Here is a 24,261-nt window from a genome sequence, read left to right on the forward strand (position 1 = left end):
TAGTGGTGCAATCTCATCTGTCACCACAGACAGGATCTTCCCGGAAGACGGGAGGTTACACGTACACTCGCAATAGCAAGAGAGGAAGGCCAGGGTCCGTTCCTTCCAATCTATGGTTGGTTGATGTGTGTGTAACCAGGGAAGTCACAAAACAATGGGAAAGTGGGGTGAAGGTATTAGATCGAAGGTAGTGGTCTCCATATGAGACCCATTAGTAGTGACTAGGAGTGCCTGTGTCTGATCAGTGATCGGACCAGAGGATAAAGGAACACCGTTAATAAGACTCACTGAGACAGGTTTAGGTTTAGAAATAATAGGGACTTTATTTAAAGCAGCAAAACATATATCAATATAATTTCCACAAGATCCTGTGTCAATCATGGCCTTAGTAGTAATCCTGTTCTGGTCCCACTGTAATGTTAGGCAAACAAAAAGGTAAGGGTTAGTAATTGAAGTTGTCAATCCCCCTAGCAGGACATGTGAACACTCACCCTTCTTTTTGTAGACTAGGGGACAGACGTATATCTTGTGATCCGGGGATGCACAGTACAAGCAGAGATTACCAGATCGTCTTCTGGCTCTTTCCATAGTTGATAGAGGTGGGCGTATGGTTCCTACCTCCATAGGAGTGGGGTCATCGGCCGAAATCCGAGAAGAACTGGATAATGGCATTCCCATTTTTTCAGCCTTTCTTTCTCGTAGTCTTCTATCTATGGTGATACTGAGTTGCAGATCCGCTCGGGCGAGCTCGTCTTTAACGGCCTCTGATAGGCCAAGCCTAAATTGAGTTTTCAGAGATGCATCATTCCATTCTGAATCAAGGGTCCATCTCTTGAATTCTGCGACAAAGTCTTCCACAGGTCTCCTACCTTGTTTCAAGGACCTTAATTGAAGATCGGCAGTACTCTGCCTATTGGGATCATCATATAGGCTAGTAAGTTCTGCTAGAAATAAGGTATAGGATTTGAGAAGCTGATCATTTTTCTCAAAAAGAGAGTCTGCCCAGGCCCGAGGATCGCTTGTTAGGTAAGAAATAATAGTACAAACCTTAATGTGATCAGTAAGGTAGGTACGGGGTTTTAACAAGAAAAGTAACTCACATGCGTTTTTAAATTCGCGAAATTTTTTGCGATCGCCTGTAAATACCAAAGGAGGATTTATTTTGGGTTCAGGGGACTGAGCAGTGGTAAGTTGTGTCAATCTGGTTACCTGCTGCGTCAGAGCCTGATTTTCTTCTCTTAATTCAGCAAGTGCGTGTATTAACGCAGTTACTTGCTGTTTTAATTGTGTCACCTGAGTGGTTATTTCTGCTGAATCCATTTGAGGTTCGTTCAATCTGTAACGCTCCTGCGTTTTATGTATAATGTGGATTTACAGCTGCAGAAATATTCCACTTCAGTAGTCATGTAGAGAAACGCTGAGACACCAATCCCGACTCCCAAGACTCATCATGTGTGGATAGTCTCAATTCAGCAAGTAGATACACACACTGAATAAGATGTTCCTAGAGTGATTTATATGTATAGTAATATAGTGATGATAGGCTGAAGAGACAGGTTGCGTAGAGATGGTAGATGACAGACACTTGAAAGGAATGTTCTTGAAAGTAAGATAGTAGCAGATGGGATGCAGATAGGTTAAGCAATCATGTATGGTAGCAGATGATAGAGTAGCAGGTGAACATACAGGATAGACCAGTGATGGCGAACCTTGGCACCCCAGATGTTTTGGAACTACATTTCCCATGATGCTCAGCTTCAACGCAGAGTGCATGAGCATCATGGGAAATGTAGTTCCAAAACATCTGGGGTGCCAAGGTTCGCCATCACTGGGATAGACCAACCCAGTGCAAGAGCAGATGGTATTAGGCTCAAGAGCTAGCAATCTTAGTTAATGCAGATGTAGTAATAGTCCTTAGTATGCAGAGCTAGATAGTGTAAGCTTTAGTATGAAGGTTATAGAGGTTTCCCCTGTGGGGTACTTATCACTAGTAGCAATGTAGTAGAGGAGAGGTTCGGCAAGAGCGGATGATCCGGTAGCGGGATACAGGGATCAGCAGCGTGGTTCCGATAGCGAGGTATGCTTGCAAGCATGAGAGCTTCAAGGCAGATTATGCGGCGTTGAACGAACATGTGAGTGAGACCGCCGGAGGTTGAAATAGCCGCTCCAGCGGCGCTCAGTGATGACAGCATCGGTCTTAAAGGTGTATGCGCACCTTACCAAAAGAGAATGGTGGGGCGCATACACTTAGGAAAAGTGGAATTAGGGTACCAAAGGTACCAGAACATTACAGTTGAACATTACATAGCCCTGACCAAAGTGTTTATTATCCAAACAGTTGCAGGTTGTAATGAAAAGTAGGCTCAGTGATCAGTTTCTGTGTGAAGTAAAGCATATGTAATGGAAACATTTAATTTTTTTTAAAAACGATCGTTCATTCTGAGGTTTATATGTATCTATAAAACGGTTACCTGTGGCACGGTACTTAGGAGCATTCTGTGGTATGTGTGTGCAGTGTATACAGCAAGTAGGCACAAATTCTGTTTTATGTCCCCCCCCCCCCCCTAAAGCCCTTTCCACTTTTAGCTGGGTACACACTTAAAGGAGAAGTACGGGGAAAGCTTGTTTGGCTGTACTTCTATGGATCACAGGAGTGCAGTTCATTTTACAATACAGTTCTGTAAGCAACAACTTATTTTCTGGCAGTGCCCCTCCCGAGGCTAGACTCTGGATCCGCCTTTGCCTGAGCCCCATCTCACTCCAGTGATGTCCATGAGTCCCTCATCCGTCCAGGACTCTCTCTCCGGATTGGCTGAGACAAGGTTTTGCTGTAGTTGGAAATCAAAAGTGAAACCTTGCATTCCAGGACAACCATTTGCAGCTAGACAGGAACAGTGAAGGATCATGTTAGTATGAGAAGCACAACGGGACCAATTTAATCTGGGCTCTTATGAAGGATATCCTTGGCAATTAGTCCAAAATGGACCACGAAAAGAAACAAAGTGATCAAGTCTTACGAGGATTTCGGGTTATTATCTTCTTCTTCTTGTGCTTTCGTTCAGAAGCAGGTAACAATCTCTTCCTCTTTTTCTCTACCCGCAGAGCTCAGCACTTTGCAAACAATAATGAAGAGTTACAATGTAACTTTTTGTTGTAACTTGTTTTGTCTGCTTTCAGGCTTGAAGTAAGATGTATCCATTTTTAAAGAAATGTATTTATTTCGTTTTTACATTATATATACAGCAAAGATCTCTAACTAGAAACATTACAGTATAACTAAAGGCAAAATAATTTTTTTTAGGTTTGGATAGAGTGGAGAGGGATTAGAACTCCTCTCAGGTTTTTATTTCTGCCTGTGCCTCCTTTAACCACTTAAGGACCAAGCCTATTCTGACGCTTGTTCATTACACATTAAAATCAGTATTTTTTTGCTAGAAAATTACTCGGAACCCCCAAACATATATATATATAAGCAAAGACTCTGGAGAATAAAATGCTGGTCGTTGCAATATTTTATGTCACCCAGTATCTTTCAAACGCAATTTTTTTTGGAAAAAGTACACTTCACTGAATTAAAAAAAAAACTAAACCATAATCGCGCTCAAACATAGGGGAGGATTTCCGTGCCACAATCCAGGACTGTAATTTCGCCCGGGATGCGGCAACGTATGCCTTCACTCATCGAGAGTGGACGTGACGCTAGGAGCCTCTGCTGCAGCTGAAATTGGGTACTTCCAAATGACATTCCTTATTTCACCAATTGTGTCTTTTTCCCTAACAATATATTGTTTTTATCAGTGGATACACCTACACTTGGTCACGGGCTCACTTATCTATTGCTCATTCTGGTGATATGGTCCTAACTATTTATTCACTGTCCCTTTTCCATCTTCTGGTTCTTTATTATTTTTTCTCCTTCTCTTTTTTTGTTCCACTCTCCTTTGACTATCCATCATGGTATAGATCTCTTCCCATACCTATTTACATTGTTGTCACTGTAGCACCAGTGTACACTTTATACTAATCCACCACGTTTACACATTTATCCTTATAGATATCATTGGAGATCAATATCTCGATACTATTCACCATCCACCAATCTGGTCATTCATATGTCACCTTGGTATGCCTATTGGGTGTGCCCCAGGCCGCAGCTATGAGTTCCTTCAGCTCCAGGCACAGACTTATTGGCCCTGGATCACTATCCACAACATTCTTATCTACATCAACTCTATGTATAAATATTGATTTGGGATACATCTGCTCCTGATGAAGTGGATATTGTCCACAAAATGCATTGAGCTCACCTTGGATGCATCCCCAAAATTATTTTTATCTGGATTTTATACAGGCTCATTATCAATAACTTTCTTTTCAATGTATATCCCACTATTTTTACATGATCTAACAATGAGATGTCTTTATTGTCTTTTTGACCCTATTGTCACATGTACTCATCCTGTACTTTTTGTATGTTATTATGACGATACTTATTAAAGCTTTTACCCTTTACCAGGTTATTGTACCATTCTATATCCCAACCGACTCCACACACCTCATACAAAGTCCCGATTTTTTTCCACCCCTTCTCCTTTTACCTTAATAGTAACTTCGGATTATCGGCTTCTTAAGAAGTAATATCCACATGATGTCATGGATTATTATATATATTATTTATTATATATTACCTTACCCAGTATGCCGATTCCTGAACTACCCCTTATCTACCCATTTTATCCCCTTCCCCTCCATATATACTTGATTAGGGATGGAGGCACGTAGCCTTAGAATTGGCATTGCCTCCTGAAAGTCCCAATATGTTGGTTTTGTGTGTGTTTGCGTCTTTGTTGTTTTTTATCCTTTGTGTCTTGCCTTCGTAAAATAATCCCAGTTTTGTTCTATATTGTGAAAGATGATGTCACACCGAGTAAATGGATACCTAATATATTACGGTTTAAAATTGGCGACAAACTACGGTACTTGAAAATCTCCATAGGCGACGCTTTAAAAGTTTTTTAGGGCGACCAGTTTAGAGTTACAGAGAAGGTCTTTTGTGAGGATTACAGTATTGCTTTCTCTCTGACGTAGTGATAACTCACATGTGATTTGAACATTTGTGGGCGCTATATACATATCCGTTTTCTTTGGTGCGCAAGTACATGGGGACGCTTATCCTATTTATTTTATTATTTTTTTTATTTCTTTCACTGTTCCTTTAAAAAAAAAAATCTGATCACTTTTTTTGCTGTCACAAGGAATGTAAATATCCCTTGTGACAGAAATAGTCAGTGACAGTAAAAGACCCCAGACCCCTCCTCTGCACTTAAAAGTATTTAAAATATCAAAATTGGCATTTTTGAATAGGTCACTTTTTTAAAATCGACAGCGGTGGCAGCCGAGCAAACTGGAAGCGACGTTGTGACATCACTTCCTGGTTAATTCATCGGAGACCCAATCAAAGCCGAATTCAGCTTCATTCGGGACTCTAACCAGCTGGCGGACGTGGTGGCTGGTTGCTCGGGTCTCCCGGTGGGACAGAAGGTCCAAGCAGAGCGGCGAAAGGTGGCGGGAAGGGGGGACATCCCCTCCCGCTCCCTGTGATAATGGGCGAGCGACTGCTGAGCCACATTGGTTGTTATCAGAAAGCTGACTACGGGCTCTTAAATTGGTACTGGGTTGATGCCTCTAGCTGCAGGCTTCACCGCGGTACAACCACTTCTTCAAGTACAGGTACATTGGTTTGTGGGAAGTAGTTAAAGGGGAAACAATTTCTGATACTTTTTAAAAATAAAAAACACAAATTTCACCACATGCCTGGATCAATGGATGAGTCCAGTAGCGATGAACTCTAACGCAGGTTACTACGCCTTCCGAGCCTCTGCAACATCAGGAGCATTTCCTCACACATGCTCATGATGGGATCCATAGTGAAAATACATAAATTAGCCACAAACAGTCCTGTATCTACAAGCACACCACTCTCTCTGCTGCTACTCTCTTTTCTCACAGAATGGCTGAGATAGTTAATAATTGACTTGTTTAAAAGTTGCAAAATGGGCGTTTTTCACTATCATTTTCCAGCTGTCAGTTTCCAGCATTCAGAAAAGGTTATCAGCTGCTCTGTGTACATGAGCCCTAACTAGGAGGGGAAAGTTTATTTTAAAGTGAGCTTCATAAGTTGCAATGCTGTCTTAACCAGAACAGGACCGGAAGATTTACCCCCCCCCCCTTCATTACCAGGCCATTTTTTGCAATACGCACTGTGTTACTTTACCTGACAATTGCACGGTCATGCGAGGCTGTACCCAAATAAATGATGTTCTTTTTTCCCCACAAATAGAGCTTTCTTTTGGTGGTATTTGATCACCTCTGTGCTTTTAAAAAGACTGAAAATTTGGAAAAAAATGCTATTAAACACATCCAATAAAAAGTGTAAAAAATAAAATGAATTCATAAGTTAAGGCCAATATGTATTCTGCTACATAATTTGGGGAAAGAAATCTCAATAAGCGTATATTGATTGGTTTGCACAAAAAAAATCTGCCTATGCCCTGTGTAATCGGCGGGTGTCGACGGACGTTGAATCTGCGGTACCTGCTGCTGGGCTCCCGCTGTGATTCTAACCAGCGGTGCTCATACGACCTGGACCCAGAAGTGTCAGATCATGTACTAGGTGATCTGGCACAGAGCGGCCACTCTTCCACAGTAAATATACAGTGGGCGGTCCACAAGGGGGTAAATAAAAACTGGATTTTTGACTTACCGTAAAATCCTTTTCTCTTAAGTTCATTGACGGACGCAGTCCTCTGATCCATATTAGTAGGGTTATACTGCCCCTTACAGGAGTAGGACACTAGGCAGAAAAAAAGTTCTGGCTATGCCTATGGGCAGTGCTAAACTTCTCAGCATCGTTCATGTTTAACTTAGCATAAGTTCTTGCCTATGACCGAACCCATGGTACCACCAGTGCATCTGCCAGAGGATCCTGGGAGTGGGCCACAAACCTCTGCACTATCCTGTAGATGCGACGCCAGCAGATCCACGTCTGGAGTGCCCCATCAAAGAAACGACTGCTGGAACACCTCTCGATGAAGGGGCCATTCCCCTGCATCCAAGGGCTGTCGACTGAGGCAATCCGCCTGCCAATTTTTCCACACCTGGAAAGGGAACAGCGTAGAGAGCTGGACCAAGGCACTTTGCCCAACAAAGAATGCCTGTCACTGCCAAGACCGCAAGGACACCCTTGGTGCCCCCTAGGTGAATGACATAAGCCATGGTCATGACATAGTCCAAATTAATGCACACTGGACAGCTGCAGGTGCCTGGTCCAGTGAACTAGGCAAAGCCGGATCGCTCTCAGCTCCAGGATATTGATCGTTAACCTGGATCCTCCAGGGACCATACTCCCTAAGCAGAGAACCTGCCGAGGACTCCTCCCAACCCGCACAATCTTGCATCCGCGGTCACAATTGTCCAGTAAAAAAGGGGAGGAAGGATTCCAGATCCAAACTCCCTGGACACCTGACTCAGCCGGATCCGAGTGTCCAGGGAGTTTGGATTCTAGTCCCATTTGAGAAGTATTGCCTTCTGAGGGATCCTTGAGAGGGATTGAGCGAAAGGGACCGTCCGAAAGACAACACCATCAGTCCCAGAACTTGCATGCAGGTCCGAAGGAACGACCATGTGCTGGACGGTAACAGTGGAACCGCAGTCTGAAGTTCAAAGAGTTTCTTCTCTTGAGGGATAAACACCCTGACTGAGGACGAGTCCAAAGTCAGGCCCAGATAGTCCAGTCTCATGGAAGGGACCAGGGATGACTTCTGAAGGTTCAGAACCCATCCGAACCCCTCCAGGATTTTCATGGTGACTTACAAATTAGTCGTCAGCATCGTAGGGGACTCCACACGGAGAAGCAGATCGGCCAGGAACCCAGGACCGATACACCCCGCTGCCGAAATAGCGCCAGGACCGGAGCCAACACCTTTGTGAAGACCCGAGGAGCAAAAGCGAGACCAAGGGGTAACGCCACAAATCGATAGAGATCCTTCCATACAGCAAAAACGAAGAACCCGTGGGTGTCCTGCATAAAATGGGATGTGAAGGTAGGCAGCTTTGATGTCTATGAAGGCCAGGAATCCCCCTGATGAAGGGAAGCAACCATCGTGCGTACTGATACCAAGCCTTGTCGAACCAGAACCTGAACTGCCCAATAGAGCGCCTGTAAGCGATCCGAAGACAGCCGTACATTGGAAGGGAAAACCTTACAGGAAAAAAATGGATCGAAGCTCGATCTTACAACTGGACCGCATGACCTCCTGAACCCAGCTGCCTGGGACCTGGGCCAGCTGCAGGTCCAAGAACCGGCAAAGACGTCCCCCCACCCCATAAAAGGGTAAGGACGCACCTTCAGGCCGAGTAGGCCTTGTCCGCAGGTCTGGAAAAAAACGATCTCTTGTTCGCCAGACCAGGGTCATTTGGAACCACCCGAGGAAGTCTTGAAGGACTTCGCCACATGGGCTGTCCCCGAGGGACGAAGAAACTGTTTGTGAGCCGAAAAGGAGGGAACCCCGTCTGCTACTAAGGCCCTTACCCTTGTTAGCCTGTGGAAGAAAAGCACTCTTCCCCCCCATGAGACCTTTACATGTCATCCAGGGCAGCGCCCAACAGGCAATCCCCCTGAAAAGGGAGATCCATTTAGGCCTTCTTAGTTTCTAAGTTTGATCCGCAGACCAACACTCAACAGCAAAAGGATTATGCCGGCAAAAATGGGACAGTTGGCAAGTATGAGAGGGCTAAATTCAAAGAAACCCCGAAAATCAAAGTGAAACAATGATGCAGCAGGCTTTTCCATTTTGATGACATTTTATTGTAGCAAATCAAAATGGTCCTCAGTAGTTTGTATGGCCCCCACGTGCTTGCATGCATGCCTGACAACGTCGGGACATCCTCCTAATGAGACGACGGATGGTGTCCTGGGGTATTTCCTCCCAGATCTGGACCAGGGCATCACTGAGCTCCTGAACAGTCTGATGTGCAACCTGGCAGCGTCAGATGGACCGAAACATAATGTCCCAGAGGTGTTCTATTGGATTTAGGTCAGGTGAGTGTAGGGGCCATTCAATGGTATCCATTCTTTCATCCTCCAGGAACTGGCTGCATACTGTCACTACATAAGGCCGGGTATTGTCGTGCAACAGGAGGAACCCAGGACCCACTGCACAGTGTAGGGTCTGACAATGTGTCCAAGGATTTTATCCTGATACCAAATGGCAGTCAGAGGGCCATTGTCTAGCCTATAGAGGTCTGTGCGTCCCTCCATGCATATGCCTCCCCAGACCATCACTGACCCACTACCAAATCAGTCATGCTAAACGATGTTACAGTCAGTATAACGTTCTCCCCGCATTTTCCAGACCCTTTCACATGTGCTCAGGGTGAACCTGCTCTCATCTGTGAAAAGCACAGGGTGCCAATTCTGGTATTTAATTGCAAATGCCAATCAAGCTCCATGGCAGTGGCGGCCTGTGCATAGGGGGCGCCAGGGCGCTGCCCCCCCCCCCCCCTAAAAAAAAGGAAAGAAAAAAAGTTTACAAAAAGAACAATAAAGTTAAAAGAAAAAAATCCCGTTCGCCGGGCCTATGTGGTGGCTATGGGGGGGGGGGGGTTTACGACCCAGCAGAGGCGTCGATTGGCTGCCTTCTGGGGCGTAACCTGGGCACAGGTCATAGCGCTAGGACACCCCGCCTTTCGTGATATCCTGGCTGTGATTGGTCCAGTCTCCAGCCTGGACCAATCATCATCCAGGACATCCGATTGCTGACCCCGCTGACGTCGCAATGGGGGCGGTGCTGGTGCGTGCGTCAGTGACGCACCGTCACCGGTCTACAGGAGTGACCACGGACCACCTGACCTGGCTGACAGACTCGACGAGTGGAGTGACACTCCCTCCGACACCGCTGTGAGAAAACACTCTCCCTTGGCACTCTCCTCTTCTCCACCCGGCCCCCCTCCGCAGTGTCGATATCGGGTTCCAGCTTCCAGCTGTGAGATAACAGTCCGCAGACTCCGCAGAGCCAGCCCAGAGACGCTACTCCCGAGTCCCGCAGGCCGCAGACAGACCCACAGCAGCAGTGAGACTGAGCCGCCGAGCCGGTAAGTGATGCCTTGGGGGGGGGAACGGGCCGGCCTGCACACTGTCACAGTCTGGTGCCTTGAAGGGGGCACGCACGCTGGTCTCTCTCTGCGTTGATGGGGGGGGGGGGGTGTGTTACATGCCTGTGACATGCCTGTACCTGTGTACAATGACCTGTGCCATGACCTTACCATCACCTGTGCCATGCCTATTCCATCACCTGTGCCATGCCTGTACCATCTGTGCCATGCCTATTTCATCACCTGTGCCATGCCTGTACCATCTGTGCCATGCCTATTCCATCACATGTGCCATGCCTATTCCATCACCTGTGCCATGCCTATTCCATCACATGTGCCATGCCTGTACCATCTGTGCCATGCCTATTCCATCACCTGTGCCATGCCTATTCCATCACCTGTGCCATGCCTGTATCACCTGTGCCATGCCTATTCCATCACCTGTGCCATGCCAATACCATCACCTGTGCCATGCCTGTACCATCACCTGTGCCATGCCTGTACCATCACCTGTGCCATGCCTATTCCATCACCTGTGCCATGCCTATACCATCTGTGCCATGCCTATTCCATCACCTGTGCCATGCCTGTACCATCTGTGCCATGCCTATTCCATCACCTGTGCCATGACCTTACCATCACCTGTGTCATGCCTATTCTATCACCTGTGCCATGCCTGTAGACCTCCAAAAAAACGCTTACGCGTTTTCGGGGTGTTCCCCCTTCATCAGAGCTAGTTGGGAGAATGAGTGTGCCATGCCTGTACCATCACCTGTGCCATGCCTGTACCATCTGTGCCATGCCTGTGACATGCCTGTACCATCACCTGTGCCATGCCTATACCATCTGTGCCATGCCTGTGACATGCCTGTACCATCACCTGTGCCATGCCTGTACCATCACCTGTGCCATGCCTATACCATCTGTGCCATGCCTGTGACATGCCTGTACCATCACCTGTGACATGCCTGTACCATGACCTATGACATGCCTGTACCATCACCTGTGCCATGCCTATTCCATCACCTGTGCCATGCCTATGCCATCACCTGTGCCATGCCTATACCATCACCTGTGCCATGCCTGTACCATCACCTGTGCCATGCCTATACCATCATCTGTGCCATGCCTGTACCATCATCTGTGCCATGCCTATACCATCTGTGCCATGCCTGTACCATCACCTGTGGCATGCCTGTACCATGACCTGTGCCATGCCTGTACCATCACCTGTGACATGCCTGTACCATGACCTGTGCCATGCCTGTACCATGACCTATGACATGCCTGTACCATAACCTGTGACATGCCTGTACCATGACCTGTGACATGCCTGTACCATGACCTGTGACATGCCCTTACCATGACCTGTGCCATGCCCTTACCATCTCCTGTACCATGACCTGTGACATGCCTGTACCATCACCTATGCCATGCCTGTACCATCACCTGTGCCATGCCTGTACCATCACCTGTGCCATGCCTATACCATCTGTGCCATGCCTGTGCCATGCCTGTACCATCACCTGTGCCGTGCCTGTATCATGACCTCAAAGTCACGCAATTTTTTACCACGTTTTTTGCCGCAAAGCAATACCTATTACATTTTTCTTTTTGTGCCCCCCCCCCCCCCCAAAAAAAATTTTGAGCACCAGCCGCCACTGCTCCATGGTATCGGGCAGTGAGCACAGGGTTCACTAGAGGACGTCGGGCCCTCATTCCACCCTCATGAAGTCTGTTTCTGATTGTTTGGTCAGAGACATTCACACCAGTGGTCTGCTGGAAGTCGATTTGTAGGGCTCTGGCAGTGCTCATCCTGTTCTTCTGTGCACAAAGGAGCAGATACCGGTCCTGCTGATTATTGATTAAGGACCTTCTACAGCCCTGTCCAGCTCTCCTAGAGTTACTGCCTCTCTCCTGGAATCTCCTCCATGCTCTTGGGACTGTGCTGTGCCATCATGGAGGAGTTGGACTGCCTGTGCAACCTCTATAGGGGTCCAGGTATTGCCTCATGCTTCCAGTAGTGACACTGACCCTAGCCAAATGCAAAACTAGTGAAAAACAGTCAGAAAAGATGAGTAGGGAAAAAAACATTTTATGGCCTCCATTTCTGTTTTGGAGGTTGTCTCATTGTTGCCTATCTAGTGCACCTATTGTTCATTTCATTAACACTAAAGCAGCTGAAACTGATTAACAACCCCCTCTGCTACTTACCTGACCTGATCAAAATCCCAGGAGTTTAATTTACTTGATGCTATACTCTGATTAAAAAGTGTTCCTTTAATTTTTTTTTAAGCAGTGTATTTAGCTGTTGGCCTGCTGTCCAGCTTTAGGAGACTATTGTTTTGATGTTTTAGTTGGAAACTAAATCCTGCTCTACTCCCATCGCTGTGTAAATATTTGGCAGCTCGAAGATCCGGTTTATTTTCCTCGCAATCAATGTGGAGTTTGATCGATTCACATACAGGCCTCAATAAAAGAATCTCAAGATGTAACCCAGGGCAAAAGGCTTACAGTGTGAATACACATGTAGATTCATTGAGTTAATATAATTATTATCATATATATATATATATATATATATATATATATATATCATAATAATAATAATCTTGTGTGATTATACAAATATGTTAGCATAGAAAAGTTAAAGGAGTTGTAAAGTCAGAAGGTTTTTTTATTCTAATGCATTCTTTGTGTAGTGCTACCCCTGTAGGAGCCGCTTAAGTATAACGGGTCCCGCACTCTGCCTTTCAACCCCAAAAATAAGTTCCACCCCACTGATCTTTAAGGAACACACTAACACACTATAAATTAGCTTTAACGTTTACTCAATGAATAAGCAAGTCATATTATGTCAGTCAGCTAAACCCTACATAAACTATCAGGGTTCATCAGGACTGACACAGAAAAACAACAGGTATACAGAATGTTATTATATCAAGGAACAGTATTCAACGTAATATTCTATAAGTATATCGATATTCTGTACTGTAAATAAAGCAATACTCAAGTTACAGAAGAACTCTGAGCTAATCTATTCCATCAGTATTCTAATTAAAGATATAGCAAAATAACTAGAACATGTCCCCTTTAAGAGCAACTATACAGCAATGTCCCTCCCCCTAGCAAGGCCTTGCTAATGTTCTTCACCGGCAGTTGGAGCTCATACAAGACATTTTCCACTGTGGTTTAGTATAGAAAGATGTTAAATTGTAATCCTAAGGGGTTTGGTATCTGCTTCACTGTTTGTGCTCAGGGTAAAGATAAGGTGTGTACTTGCAGTCTGGATCAAAGGCAGGCACCCTCTCACTAACTCTGATGTCCGTCTGTGAGGGCCCTATGGAACAGGTGATGCAGTCCCCCACGCTCCGGCATCTGGAAAACTTGCGCTCTGCTGCCTCAGGTTATTCAGCCAACCTCCACTTTCTGTCTCAGCGTTACTACAGTGACATCCGCAGTATAGCGACAGGCATCCGCTCCACCGAGGCTGGGTTCTGGAAGTGGGTCAGGCCTTGTGCAGTAGTGATAGTTTTATAGCTCCTCCCAAGATGCTCCACTGTCTCCTTGCTTTCTGGGAAAGGCGGTTCCTTGAGTATTCTAGCCTCATGATCATCACCCTGTAAAAGACTACAGTCCCCACAATGCCTTTCTTCCAGACTCAGGAGTATGATGCATGAAACCTGAGACCAACACTGGAAGGATGCAGAGACAGTCTAAAACAGTGGAAAGTAAGTCTGCATTATCAGATAATGGCAGTGCGCTACATTTGCATTAACATAAAAAGCCTTGTGTGTGTGTAGCAGCCTCCCCAGCACCCCCTAATACTTACCTGATGTCCTTCTCTGTCCAGCGATGTCCATGAGTCCCTCAGCTGCCGGGGACTCTCCTTCCTGATTGGCTGAGACACAGCCGTTGCGCCATTGGCTCCCAATCAATTAAAGTCAGTTAGCCAATCAGGAGAGAGAAGGGGCGCGGTCGAATGGTAGCTCCGTGTCTGAATGGATACACGTAGTTGTGACTCTGCTCGGGTGCCCCCATAGCAAGCTGCTTGCTATGGGGGCACTGGACAGTAGGGAGGGGCAAGGAGCAGAGCAGAGGGACCTGAGAAGAAGAGGATCGGGGCTGATCTGTGCAAAACCAACTGCACAGAGGAGGTAAGTATAACATGTTTGTTATTTTTTTGAAAAAAAAAAAAAAAACATGAGACTTTACAATCACTTTAAAGCAGTATTAAACCCAAAAGCAAACATTTATTGTATTGCAGCTTACCAATTCTTTGATGTGGTGCCTGCATTAGTTTTCTTTTTTAAGCTTTCTTTCTTCTGTTTTCATCTGGTGATCCAGCCAGTAAGTTTGTTGTTTTTCAACAGAAAAGCTCTCTTGCTGTTACATAGATGAGGCAAACTGTTTATCGCTGGCGGGGGGTGCATACAATAATCAACATTTATTTATGTAAAGCCTTTCTCCCAAAAGGAAGAAAAAAACTGTTTGCTATAACTGCTTAATATTAGCCGGAGTTTAGCTTCAATTTTTTATAATGTACTGTATGTGGATCTGCTAGTTCACTTAACACTCCCCTCCCCTCCAGACTAACAATGCTGCTGTCCAAAGGTGCCCCCTGTGCTCCTTTATCCAGTGTAGGGGCGCTATAATACAGAAGGTGTGTTACCAGCCAGATCACAAGGTGAAAACAGAGGAAAAAAAGCCTAAATAAAGAAAACGAATGCAGCCACCACATCTGATAATTGATAAGCTGCATGCATTTTATTTTGGTTTTGGGTTTAATACTGCTTTAGGTGAACTGTATGCTCAATTATGCTTAATGTATACACTTTTTTATCAGAGTGTAACATCAAGTCAATTAAACTTCTGGGATATTGATTTGGTCAGTTAAGTAGCAAAGGGGGTTGTTAATAAGTTTCAGCTGCTTTGGTGGTAATGAAGTTAACACAGGTGCACTAGATGGGCAACAATGATACAACCTCCAAAACAGGAATGGGTTTACAGGTGGAGGCCACCAAATTTTTTTTCCTACTCATCTTTTCTGACTGTTTTTCACTAGTTTGCATTTGGCTAGGGTCAGTGTCACTACTGGTAGCATGAGGCGATACATGGACCCTATAGAGCAGGGATTCCCAAACGACGGCCCTCCAGCTGTTGCAGAAATACACATCCCATGAGGCTTTGTAAAACTCTGACATTCACAGACCTGACTAGGCATGATGGGAATTGTAGTTTCTGGACAACTGCAGGGCCGTAGTTTGGGAATCCCTGCTATAGAGGTTGCAGAGTCAGTCCAACTCCTCCAGGATGACACATAAATATGTGCCTTTACCAGAAGGTTTGCTGTGTCTCCCTGCACAGTGTCAAGAGCATAAAATAGATTCCAGGAGACAGGCACTTACTCTAGGAGAGCTGGACAGGGCCATAGAAGATCCTTAACCCATCAGCAGGACCGTTATCTGCTCCTTTGTGCAAGGAGGAACAGGATGAGCACTGCCAGAGCCAGGGCCATTGATAAGGCAGTACAGCCAGCCCTTCTGTACTGGGCCTGGGTCACATCAGTTCAAAAGAGGGGCCCAGGCACCTGCTGAGCAGGAGGGCCAACTGTATTGTCCTACTGCAGACACCAATCCTCCTCTGTCTCCCACTGCAGTGCTGCCAGCTTCTCCTCCCCTTCGGCTGTACTGTAAGAGGATTGGTTCTAGCACATGTGCTCCTTCCATCTGCTGTCCAGACCTCCCTGGGGGTGCTTCCTATTTATTTATCTGAGGCTGTAGAGAAAGGGACTTATAAGTCTATATCCTCAGTCACTTTGACCCCTGGGTGAGGGGTTGAGGGCTGTCAGAAAGGCTGTATGGGGACCCGTGATTTCTAACAGCAGCCCTGGCCAGAGCCCTACAAAATGACCTCCAGCAGGCAACTGGTGTGAATGTCTCTGACCATATAATTAGAAACAGACTTCAGGAGGGTGGCGTGAGGGCCCGAGGTCCTCTGGTGGGCCCTGTGCTAACTGCCCGGCACTGTGGAGCTCAGTTGGCATTTACCATTGAACACCAGAATTGGCAGGTCCACCACTGGCACCCTGTGCTTTTCACAGATGAGAGCAGGTTCACCCTGTGTAGATGTGACAGACGTGAAAGGGTCTGGAGAAGCCGTGGAGAACGTTATGCTGCCTGTAACATCGTTCAGTATGACCGGTTTGGTGGGGGGTCAGTGTTGGTCTGGGGAGGCATATCCATGGAGGGACGCACAGACCTCTACAGGCTAAACAATGGCACCGACTGCCATTAGGCATTGCGATGAAATCCTTGGACCCATTGTCAGACCCTACGCTGGTGCAGTGGGTCCTCAGTTCCTCCTGGTGCAGACAATGCCCAGCCTCGTGTGGCGAGAGTATGCAGCCAGTTCCGGGAGGATGAAGGAATTGATTCCTTCGAATTGGCCCCCACACTTGCCTGACCTGAATCCAATAGAAAACCTCTGGGACATTATGTTTTGGTCCATCCAACGCTGTCAGGTTGCACCTCAGTCTGTTCAGGAGCTCAGTGATGCCCTGGTCCAGATCTGGGAGGAAATACCCCAGGACACCATCCGTCGTTTCAAGAGGATCATGCCCTGACGTTGTCAGGCATGCATACAAGCACGTGGGGGTCATACAAACTACTGAGGACCGTTTTGAGTTGCTGCAATGAAATTTCAGCAAAATGGACAAACCTGCTGCATCATTTTTTTTCACTTAGAGTTTCGGGGTGTCTTTGAATTCAGCCCTCTGTAGGGTGATAATTTTCTTTTCCATTAAGCGATGTGGGATCCTTTCCTTCCTAACACGTTACCCAGTCCATACCAGTATTGACATCCAGCATGAGATTTTTCCCCATTGAGATCTGATGTGTTTTCAAAATGTTCCATTAATTTTTTTTGAGCAGTGTGTGTGTGTGTGTGTATAATATATATATATATATATATATATATATATATATATATATATATATATATATATATATATATATAGTTTGTTCAGTCTGCAAGCACTTGAACGTTTTTTACACCAATTAACTGAAAGAGCAGCACTATTCTAATCCTAAACAAATATAAAAAAAAAAATGTGTATACACGTAAAACACAGAAAGTAAGGCATTGATCCATTAGGTACACAAAAAAATTATATACTTTTTACGGCACTGTGATTATAGATCGCTCTGCAATGGTAACTAGCGTTACACAGTGTCCTTGCAGTGTGATCATGTCATCGGTGTGGCTCCACCTTACAGATTACATCCTATACAGGACTTCTTCAGAGGGTACCTACAGTTGTGTTCAAAATAATAGCAGTCCAACATCACTAACCAGATCAATCACTGTTTTTGGTATAAATGATATCTCTTCATGGTAAATAATCTAATAGTAGGTGTAGTAGAGTAATAGAAAACCAAAAGACCCAACAGCCATGACATGCATGCTGCTGATTCTGTGTAATTGAATCATTAATTGAAGGTGTGTTTAAAATAATTGCAGTGTGGAGTTTTTTTTAACCACTTAAGCCCCAGCCCTATTTCGGACACTTTTTACAAGTTAAAATCAGTATTTTTTCCTAGAAAACTACTTAGAACCCCCAAACATTATATATATTATTTTAGCAAAGACTCTGAAAAATCAAATGGCGGTCATTGCAATATTTTTTGTCATTTTTTTGGAACATTTTTGAAAAATCACATTTCACTCCTTTAAAAAAATACTAAACAGTAAAGTTAGCCCATTTTTTTCATATATTGTGAAAGATGATGTCACGCCGAGTAAATAGATACCCAACATGTTACATGTTTAAAATTGCGAGCACCCGTGGAATGGCGACAAACTACGGTCAATAGAAATCTCGATAGGCGACGCTTTACATTTTTTTAAGGGTTACCAGTTTAGAGTTAGAGTGTAGCTATTTTTTTTTTAATTATTGCTCACGCTCTGGCGATCGCGGCTATACCTCACATGTGTGGTTTGAACAGCGATTTCATTCGCGGCTCGACTTCTGTATACGTTCTTTTTTGTGCGCCAACTAACGGTGACGGCAGCGGCTAAAAGTTTTGTTTTTTTTCCTATTTATTTATTTTTTTAACTTTGTTACAGTTTTAAAAAAAATAAATAAAAATCTGATCACTTTTATTGCTGTCACAAGCAATGTAAACATCCCTTATGACACCAATATGCAGTGACAGGTACTCTTTATGGAGGGATCAAGGGTCTAAAAGACCCCTCCACTACACTTCCATGTATGTAAAACGCTGAAAACGGCGTTTTTGCATACAGCCGTTTTTTAAATTTGCCGCCTTTTGCAGCACAGTAACCCGGAAGTGACGTCATGGACGCCGCCTCCGGGTTACGTCATCGGAGACCCGATCAAAGCCGTTTCCTTAAAGGCGCAGGGTCACACTGAACACCAAGCACATTGCACAATGGCAGCAAAGGTGTTAGTGCCTTGCCTGACCAATGTTATAGGTGGGGGAGGTGACCACTTTTTGCAATATCGTTTATATTGGTCAGGCAACGCACTAACATCTTTGCTGCCATTGTGCAATGTGCTTGGTGTTCAGTGTGACCCTGCGCCTTTAAGGAGGGGTGGGCTCCCTATAGTCACCTGTCCTCCATCTATCTCATCAGAATGCATGTGCTCCCATTGTGGAGACTCTTTAAAGGTGGAGTTAGGGTCTGCAGATATCAGGGTGCCTTGCCGTGGCCTGCAGCTTACACATGTATTTGCAAATGTTTGCAACTAAACCCCTGTTTTTAGCGCATACTTTTAGACAGGTTAATTCGGTTGGTCGCTGGCTGGTTGGTAAGTAGTGACTGGAAATCCCTTTGCTTTTTTGACATGCGTTTGCCCTTCCAGTGCTCCTTACTGTTAAGACCAGTTATAGGTGGGGGAGGTGACCACTTTTTGCAGTGAGATACAGAGAGAGCCCTGCAGAGAGATAGGAATCCCTGATAGCTGCTTACTATTATGTAAGTGAGAATCAATCTGTTTTATTGAATAAAATATCTTATTGCTGATTATATCGTGATATGTCCCTTTGCTTCTTTATATATGCTGGTTGGTTCGCCACTGATGCAGACACTGCTATTTATTTTGGAAAAGCCTAATATTTCTTTGTCTTCATTTTCTGTAAAGTAATAACAAATTTGAAACATTTTTTTCATGTTTTGATTTGGAATAGACTGTGCAGTGTTCCCAATGCATTTGCGTGTATGGAAATAAAAGCTATTAAAATGATTTTGAGCTTTTCTCACTTTTTTTAAACATACTGCTATTATTTTAAATACAACTGTATATACAGTAAACAAGGGGAAGAGCATTTGGGAGGATTTGTGAAATTATTTTAGTGGAAGGTTTATTCTTTTTCTACATGGATTATATCATGTCAGTGTCATTCTTCTTTGAACTTTATAGACATTTAGGAATTGTTCACAGACAGCCGGGGTCACCTATTTTATTAATTTTATATTTGTGTGATTTTTATCATATCACTGTTCATGAAGCAGTTACACAAATACTGTGATAAGTGCTAAAAATATGCACTGTCACTGTACTAATAACACTGGCTGGGAAGGGGTTAACATCAGGGGGCGATCAAAGGGTTATCTGTGTGCCTAGCTGGTGTTTCAGTGTAGTGTGGGAGGTGCTTTTACTAGTGGAAGGCATGGGTCGATGTTCCTGCTTTACAGAGAGACAGGATCTATGTCTTATGTACTAAAGCCCCGTACACACGAGTCGAAATTCGGCCGGGAATTTTCGTCCGACGACTGATCTGCCGATTTTCGGCTTGTTAGTATCATGCTTCCGACAACCGACTCCGACTCCGACTTTTCGGCCGAAAAAATCTGGTGTGCAGGCTATAAAATTTTTGTCCTCCGTCAAAACACGTCCGATTTTCATGCAGTCAGTACAGATTTCGACAGGGAAAAATCTTATGAGCAAGACTGGGCATGCTCAGAGAAGAAAGAACACAAAGAAAGCAATCCAACACATGACATCACTTCTGAAGTAGAATTTTGTCGTGCGGGAGAATTCGTGTGCAGTCTAGGCACATTCCAACCAACAAAACACCACTCTGGACAAAAGACGGAAAACCAGTTGGCGGAAATTTGTTGCGTGTGTACGGGGCTTAAAAGAATGGCTATCTGCTTTGTTTACATACTGTAGGTAGATCGCCGTTCTGCTTGTGTTCAGAACGATCAGCGGGTGCCGGCGGACATTGGGTCCACAGGATCCACTGATCAGCTACCGGCTGTGTAAAATCACAGCGGGAGCAAGCTGCCGGCATCGCGCACTCGCCCTCGATACCCGGAAATATGGGATCACGCATGTATCCTTTGCAGCACAGCCGCCCTGTAGCAGTAAATCTGTTATGGTGCGGTCAGTAAGGCCCCTTTCACACTGGCTTTCCGATCATCCTCCTGTCATTTTTTTTAGGTGGACCTGATCGGATGCTCCATGCAGCCCTATGGAGCAGCGGGTGTCAGCAGTGACATGTCTGCTGACACCCACTGCTATCTGACCCGATCCTGTCCGTGAAATCCAGACGGATGGAAACCCTTTTCTCCATCCGTCTGGAGGATCGGATGAAAATGGACAGGCGTTCCGTTTTCATCCGATCTCCCATAGAGGAGAGCGGGGATCTGCCAGCTCCGTCTCTGCAAAGTAAGCAAAGAAGAACCTGTCATCCGCCTGCTCAGCGGGGATCAGCAGATCGATCCCAGCTGAGCAAAACGGAGTCCGCTGGGCAGAAAGCCTGTGTGAAAGGACCCTTTGTGGCTAGAGAAGCCACTTGTGTAAGCTAAACTTGAAACAATGTAATTTTCTCACTGTTTTGTTATCTGTCACTTCCTTGACACAGGACAGCATATTTTTGCAGTGAGTCTGTGTCCTGATCTTTTTACAACTCCGGCTCAGCTCTGGACTTCAGAGAATCTGCAGCTGTACAAACCTGAATGCTGTCCTGTGTCATGCAAGTGATAGGTAATGAAAATGGTGAGAAAATTACATTGTTTAACCACTTCTGGACCGAGCCCATTTCTGACACTTGTTGTTTACAAGTTAAAATCTGTATTTCTTTGCTATAGAATTACTTAGAACCCCCAAACATTATATATATATATATATATATTTTTTTTTAGCAAAGACTGAAACGGCGGTCGTTGCAATATTTTTTGTCACGCGGTATTTGCGTAGCGGTCTTTCAAGCGCCATCTTTTTTGGAAAAAAATACATTTCACTGCATTTAAAAAAAAATCTAAACAGTAATGTTAGCCCATTTTGTTTGTATATTATGAAAGATGATGTCACGCTGAGTAAATAGATACCTAACATGTTACGGTTTAAAATTACGCATACCGGCGGAATAGCGACAAACTACGGTCAATAAAAATCTCCATAGGCGACGCTTTAAAAAATTTTAACGGTTACCATTACAGAGTAGCTATTTTTTTTTTAATTATTGCTCTCACTCTGCGAATCGTGGCGATACCTTATGTGTGGTTTGAACAGCACTTTCATTTGAGGGCGCGACTTCCGTATACATTTCCTTTCGTGTGCGAGCTCACGGCGATGGGGGAGCTTTAAAAAAAAATTTTTTTTATTTATTTTATTCAATTTTTTAGTTTTAGCACAGGTTTTAAAAAAAAAAAAATCTGATCACTTTTATTGCTGTCACAAGCAATGTAAACATCCCTTATGACAGCAATAGGCAGTGAGTGACAGGTACTCTTTATGGAGGGATTGGGGGTCTAAGACCCCAGACCCCTTCACTGCACTTCAATGTATTCAAAATGCCGAAAACTGCATTTTTGAATACTGTCACTTTTTTAAATTTGGCGCCTTTAACCACTGAGCAACCCGGACGTGACGTCATGAACACCGCTTCCGGGTTACATCATCGGAGACCCGATCAAAGCCAAATCTGGCTTCGTTCGGGACTCCAACCAGCTGGCGGAGGTGCAAGCTGGTTCGTCGGGTCTCCGGGTGGGACGGGAGACCCGGGCAGAGCCACGGAAGGCGGTGGGAGGGGGGGGCGTCCCCTCCCGCTCGCTGGGGTAATGACCGAGTGGCTCTTGAGCAGCATCGGCCATTACCGATTGAAAGCCGACCGCCGACTCTAAAAAATGGTACTGGGATGATGCCTCTAGCTGCAGACATCACCCCGCTACAACTACTTATTACAGCCGACGTAGATCTACGTGAGTTTGCCGGAAGTGGTTAAAGGAATTGTAAAGGCAGAAGATGCATTCTATGCATTAAGATAAAAAACCTTCTGTCTGCAGCAGCCCCCCTCAGCCTCCCCAATACTTACCTAAGCCCATATTTATCCAGCGATGTTGCAGGAGTTTCTCAGCTGCCCGGGACTTCCCTCCTTATTGGCTGAGACAGCAGTGTGGTGCGATTGGCTCCCGCTGCTGTTAAAGTCAGTCAGCCAATGAGGAGACAGAGGGGGCAGGGCCAGGTCGCGGCTCCGTGTCTGAATGGACACAGGGAGCTGTGACTTGGCTTGGATGCCCCCATAGAAAGCTGCTTGCTGTGGGGGCACTCAACAGGATGGAGGGGCCAGAAGCACAGAAGAGGAACCCGAGAAGAGGAGGATCCGGGCTGCTCTGTGCAAAACCAGCAAAACTGCACAGAGGAGGTAAGTAGAACATGTTTGTTATTTTAAAAAAAACAAGACTTTACAATCACTTTAATTAGGGTTTCTCAATCAGGGTTCCGTGGATCCCTAGGGTTCCTCCTGAGGTTGCTAGGGGTTCCTTGAGCAATGGGTAATTTCTGCCTTCCAGATAACTTCCCAATGACACCATTGTTCCTTTTAGCTATCTGTAATGGGGTAATTCTTCCCAAAGATGACAAGAGTAAGGAGCATTCTTCCCACTGACTGTCACACTAATGTGTCATGAGTTGTAGGTTTTTAATTTTTAGCAGGGGTTCCCCGAGACCAGAAATTTTTAGCAAGTGTTCCTCTGTGTTGAAAAGGTTGAGAAAGGCTGCCTTAATGTTTAGTTACACAAGTAGCTACTCTCGAAGCGCTCCCTATTTTAAGTTTTGAGTAGGGTTGAGCGAACACGGACTGTATTATTTGTGTTCGTACCGAATAATTGGATTTTTGTTACCCGAACATGGACACGAACACTTTACTGTATATTCGGGTAAAAATCCGTGTTCGGTCATTTTATTTCCGGGTTTTGCATGCTTTGGCGCGCTTTTCATGGCGGGCTTTCAACAGCCAATCAACAAGCGTTTAACTGGTGTGCCTAAGCCATCCCAGCCATGCCTGCAAATGTATCAGTAGCTGTTATTGGCCGTCTGAAGCATGTGACCATGTCTTTATAAGTTCGAGGCAGCGCCGCAGCGGCGTCATTCTGCTGCTTAGATCAGGGAGAGAGCACACATCAACGTGCTGGCTGCTGATTAGGGACAGACAGGCAGGAAAAAACCATTTGTGTCCGGATAGAATTGAGGGACAGGTCGGAGTGTTTTAGGCAGGGCGAGTTGTAGGCATTTTAGGGATAGAGTCTGCTGATTTTTAGGGAAAGTGTGTTCTACAAACTACAATCGATATTGCTGTGTGGGGTGGGGTCTGCACTTAGTCCCGATCTACGATCTCTTATCAATCCTGTTAGGGATAGAGTCTGCTGATTTTTAGGGAAAGTGTGTTCTACAAACTACAAACGATATTGCTGTGTGGGGTCTGCACTCAGTCCCGATCTACGATCTCTTATCAATCCTGTTAGGAATAGAGTCTGCTGATTTTTAGGGAAAGTGTGTTCTACAAACTACAATCGATATTGCTGTGTGGTGTGGGATAGGAGATAGGCAGGTGTCAGTGATCCACATCCATTTTGCTGTGTGTGGGCTGCAGTGAACACAATCTTTTTGGGGTGCAGTGAACACAATCTTTTTGGGGTACAGTGAACACAATCTTTGTGGGGTGCAGTGAACACAATCTTGGTGCAGTGAACACAATCTTTTTGGGGTGCAGTGAACGAAATCTTTTTGGGGTGCAGTGAACACAATCTTTTTGGGGTGCAGTGAACAAAATCCTTTTGGGGTGCAGTGAACACAATCTT

At 45.1% G+C, this 24,261-nt stretch overlaps 1 protein-coding gene across 1 annotated transcript in view; it reads left to right on the forward strand.

Annotated features, from left to right (window-relative positions):
• Positions 1 to 2,980: 2,980 nt before the first annotated feature.
• The window catches only part of LOC309565500 (uncharacterized protein), a gene marked incomplete at both ends in the record, with an annotated part of 88,573 nt that continues 67,292 nt past the window's right edge, over positions 2,981 to 24,261 (forward strand). Inside the window, one exon of the mRNA XM_082270470.1 lies at positions 2,981 to 3,068. Within this exon, the coding sequence (XP_082126596.1) occupies positions 2,981 to 3,068 (88 nt within the window). The remainder of the gene's footprint in view (positions 3,069 to 24,261) is intronic.

This window comes from Pelophylax lessonae (genome assembly GCF_965119305.1).
Source record: "Pelophylax lessonae genome assembly, chromosome: 10".
Taxonomy (NCBI): Eukaryota; Metazoa; Chordata; class Amphibia; order Anura; family Ranidae; genus Pelophylax; species Pelophylax lessonae.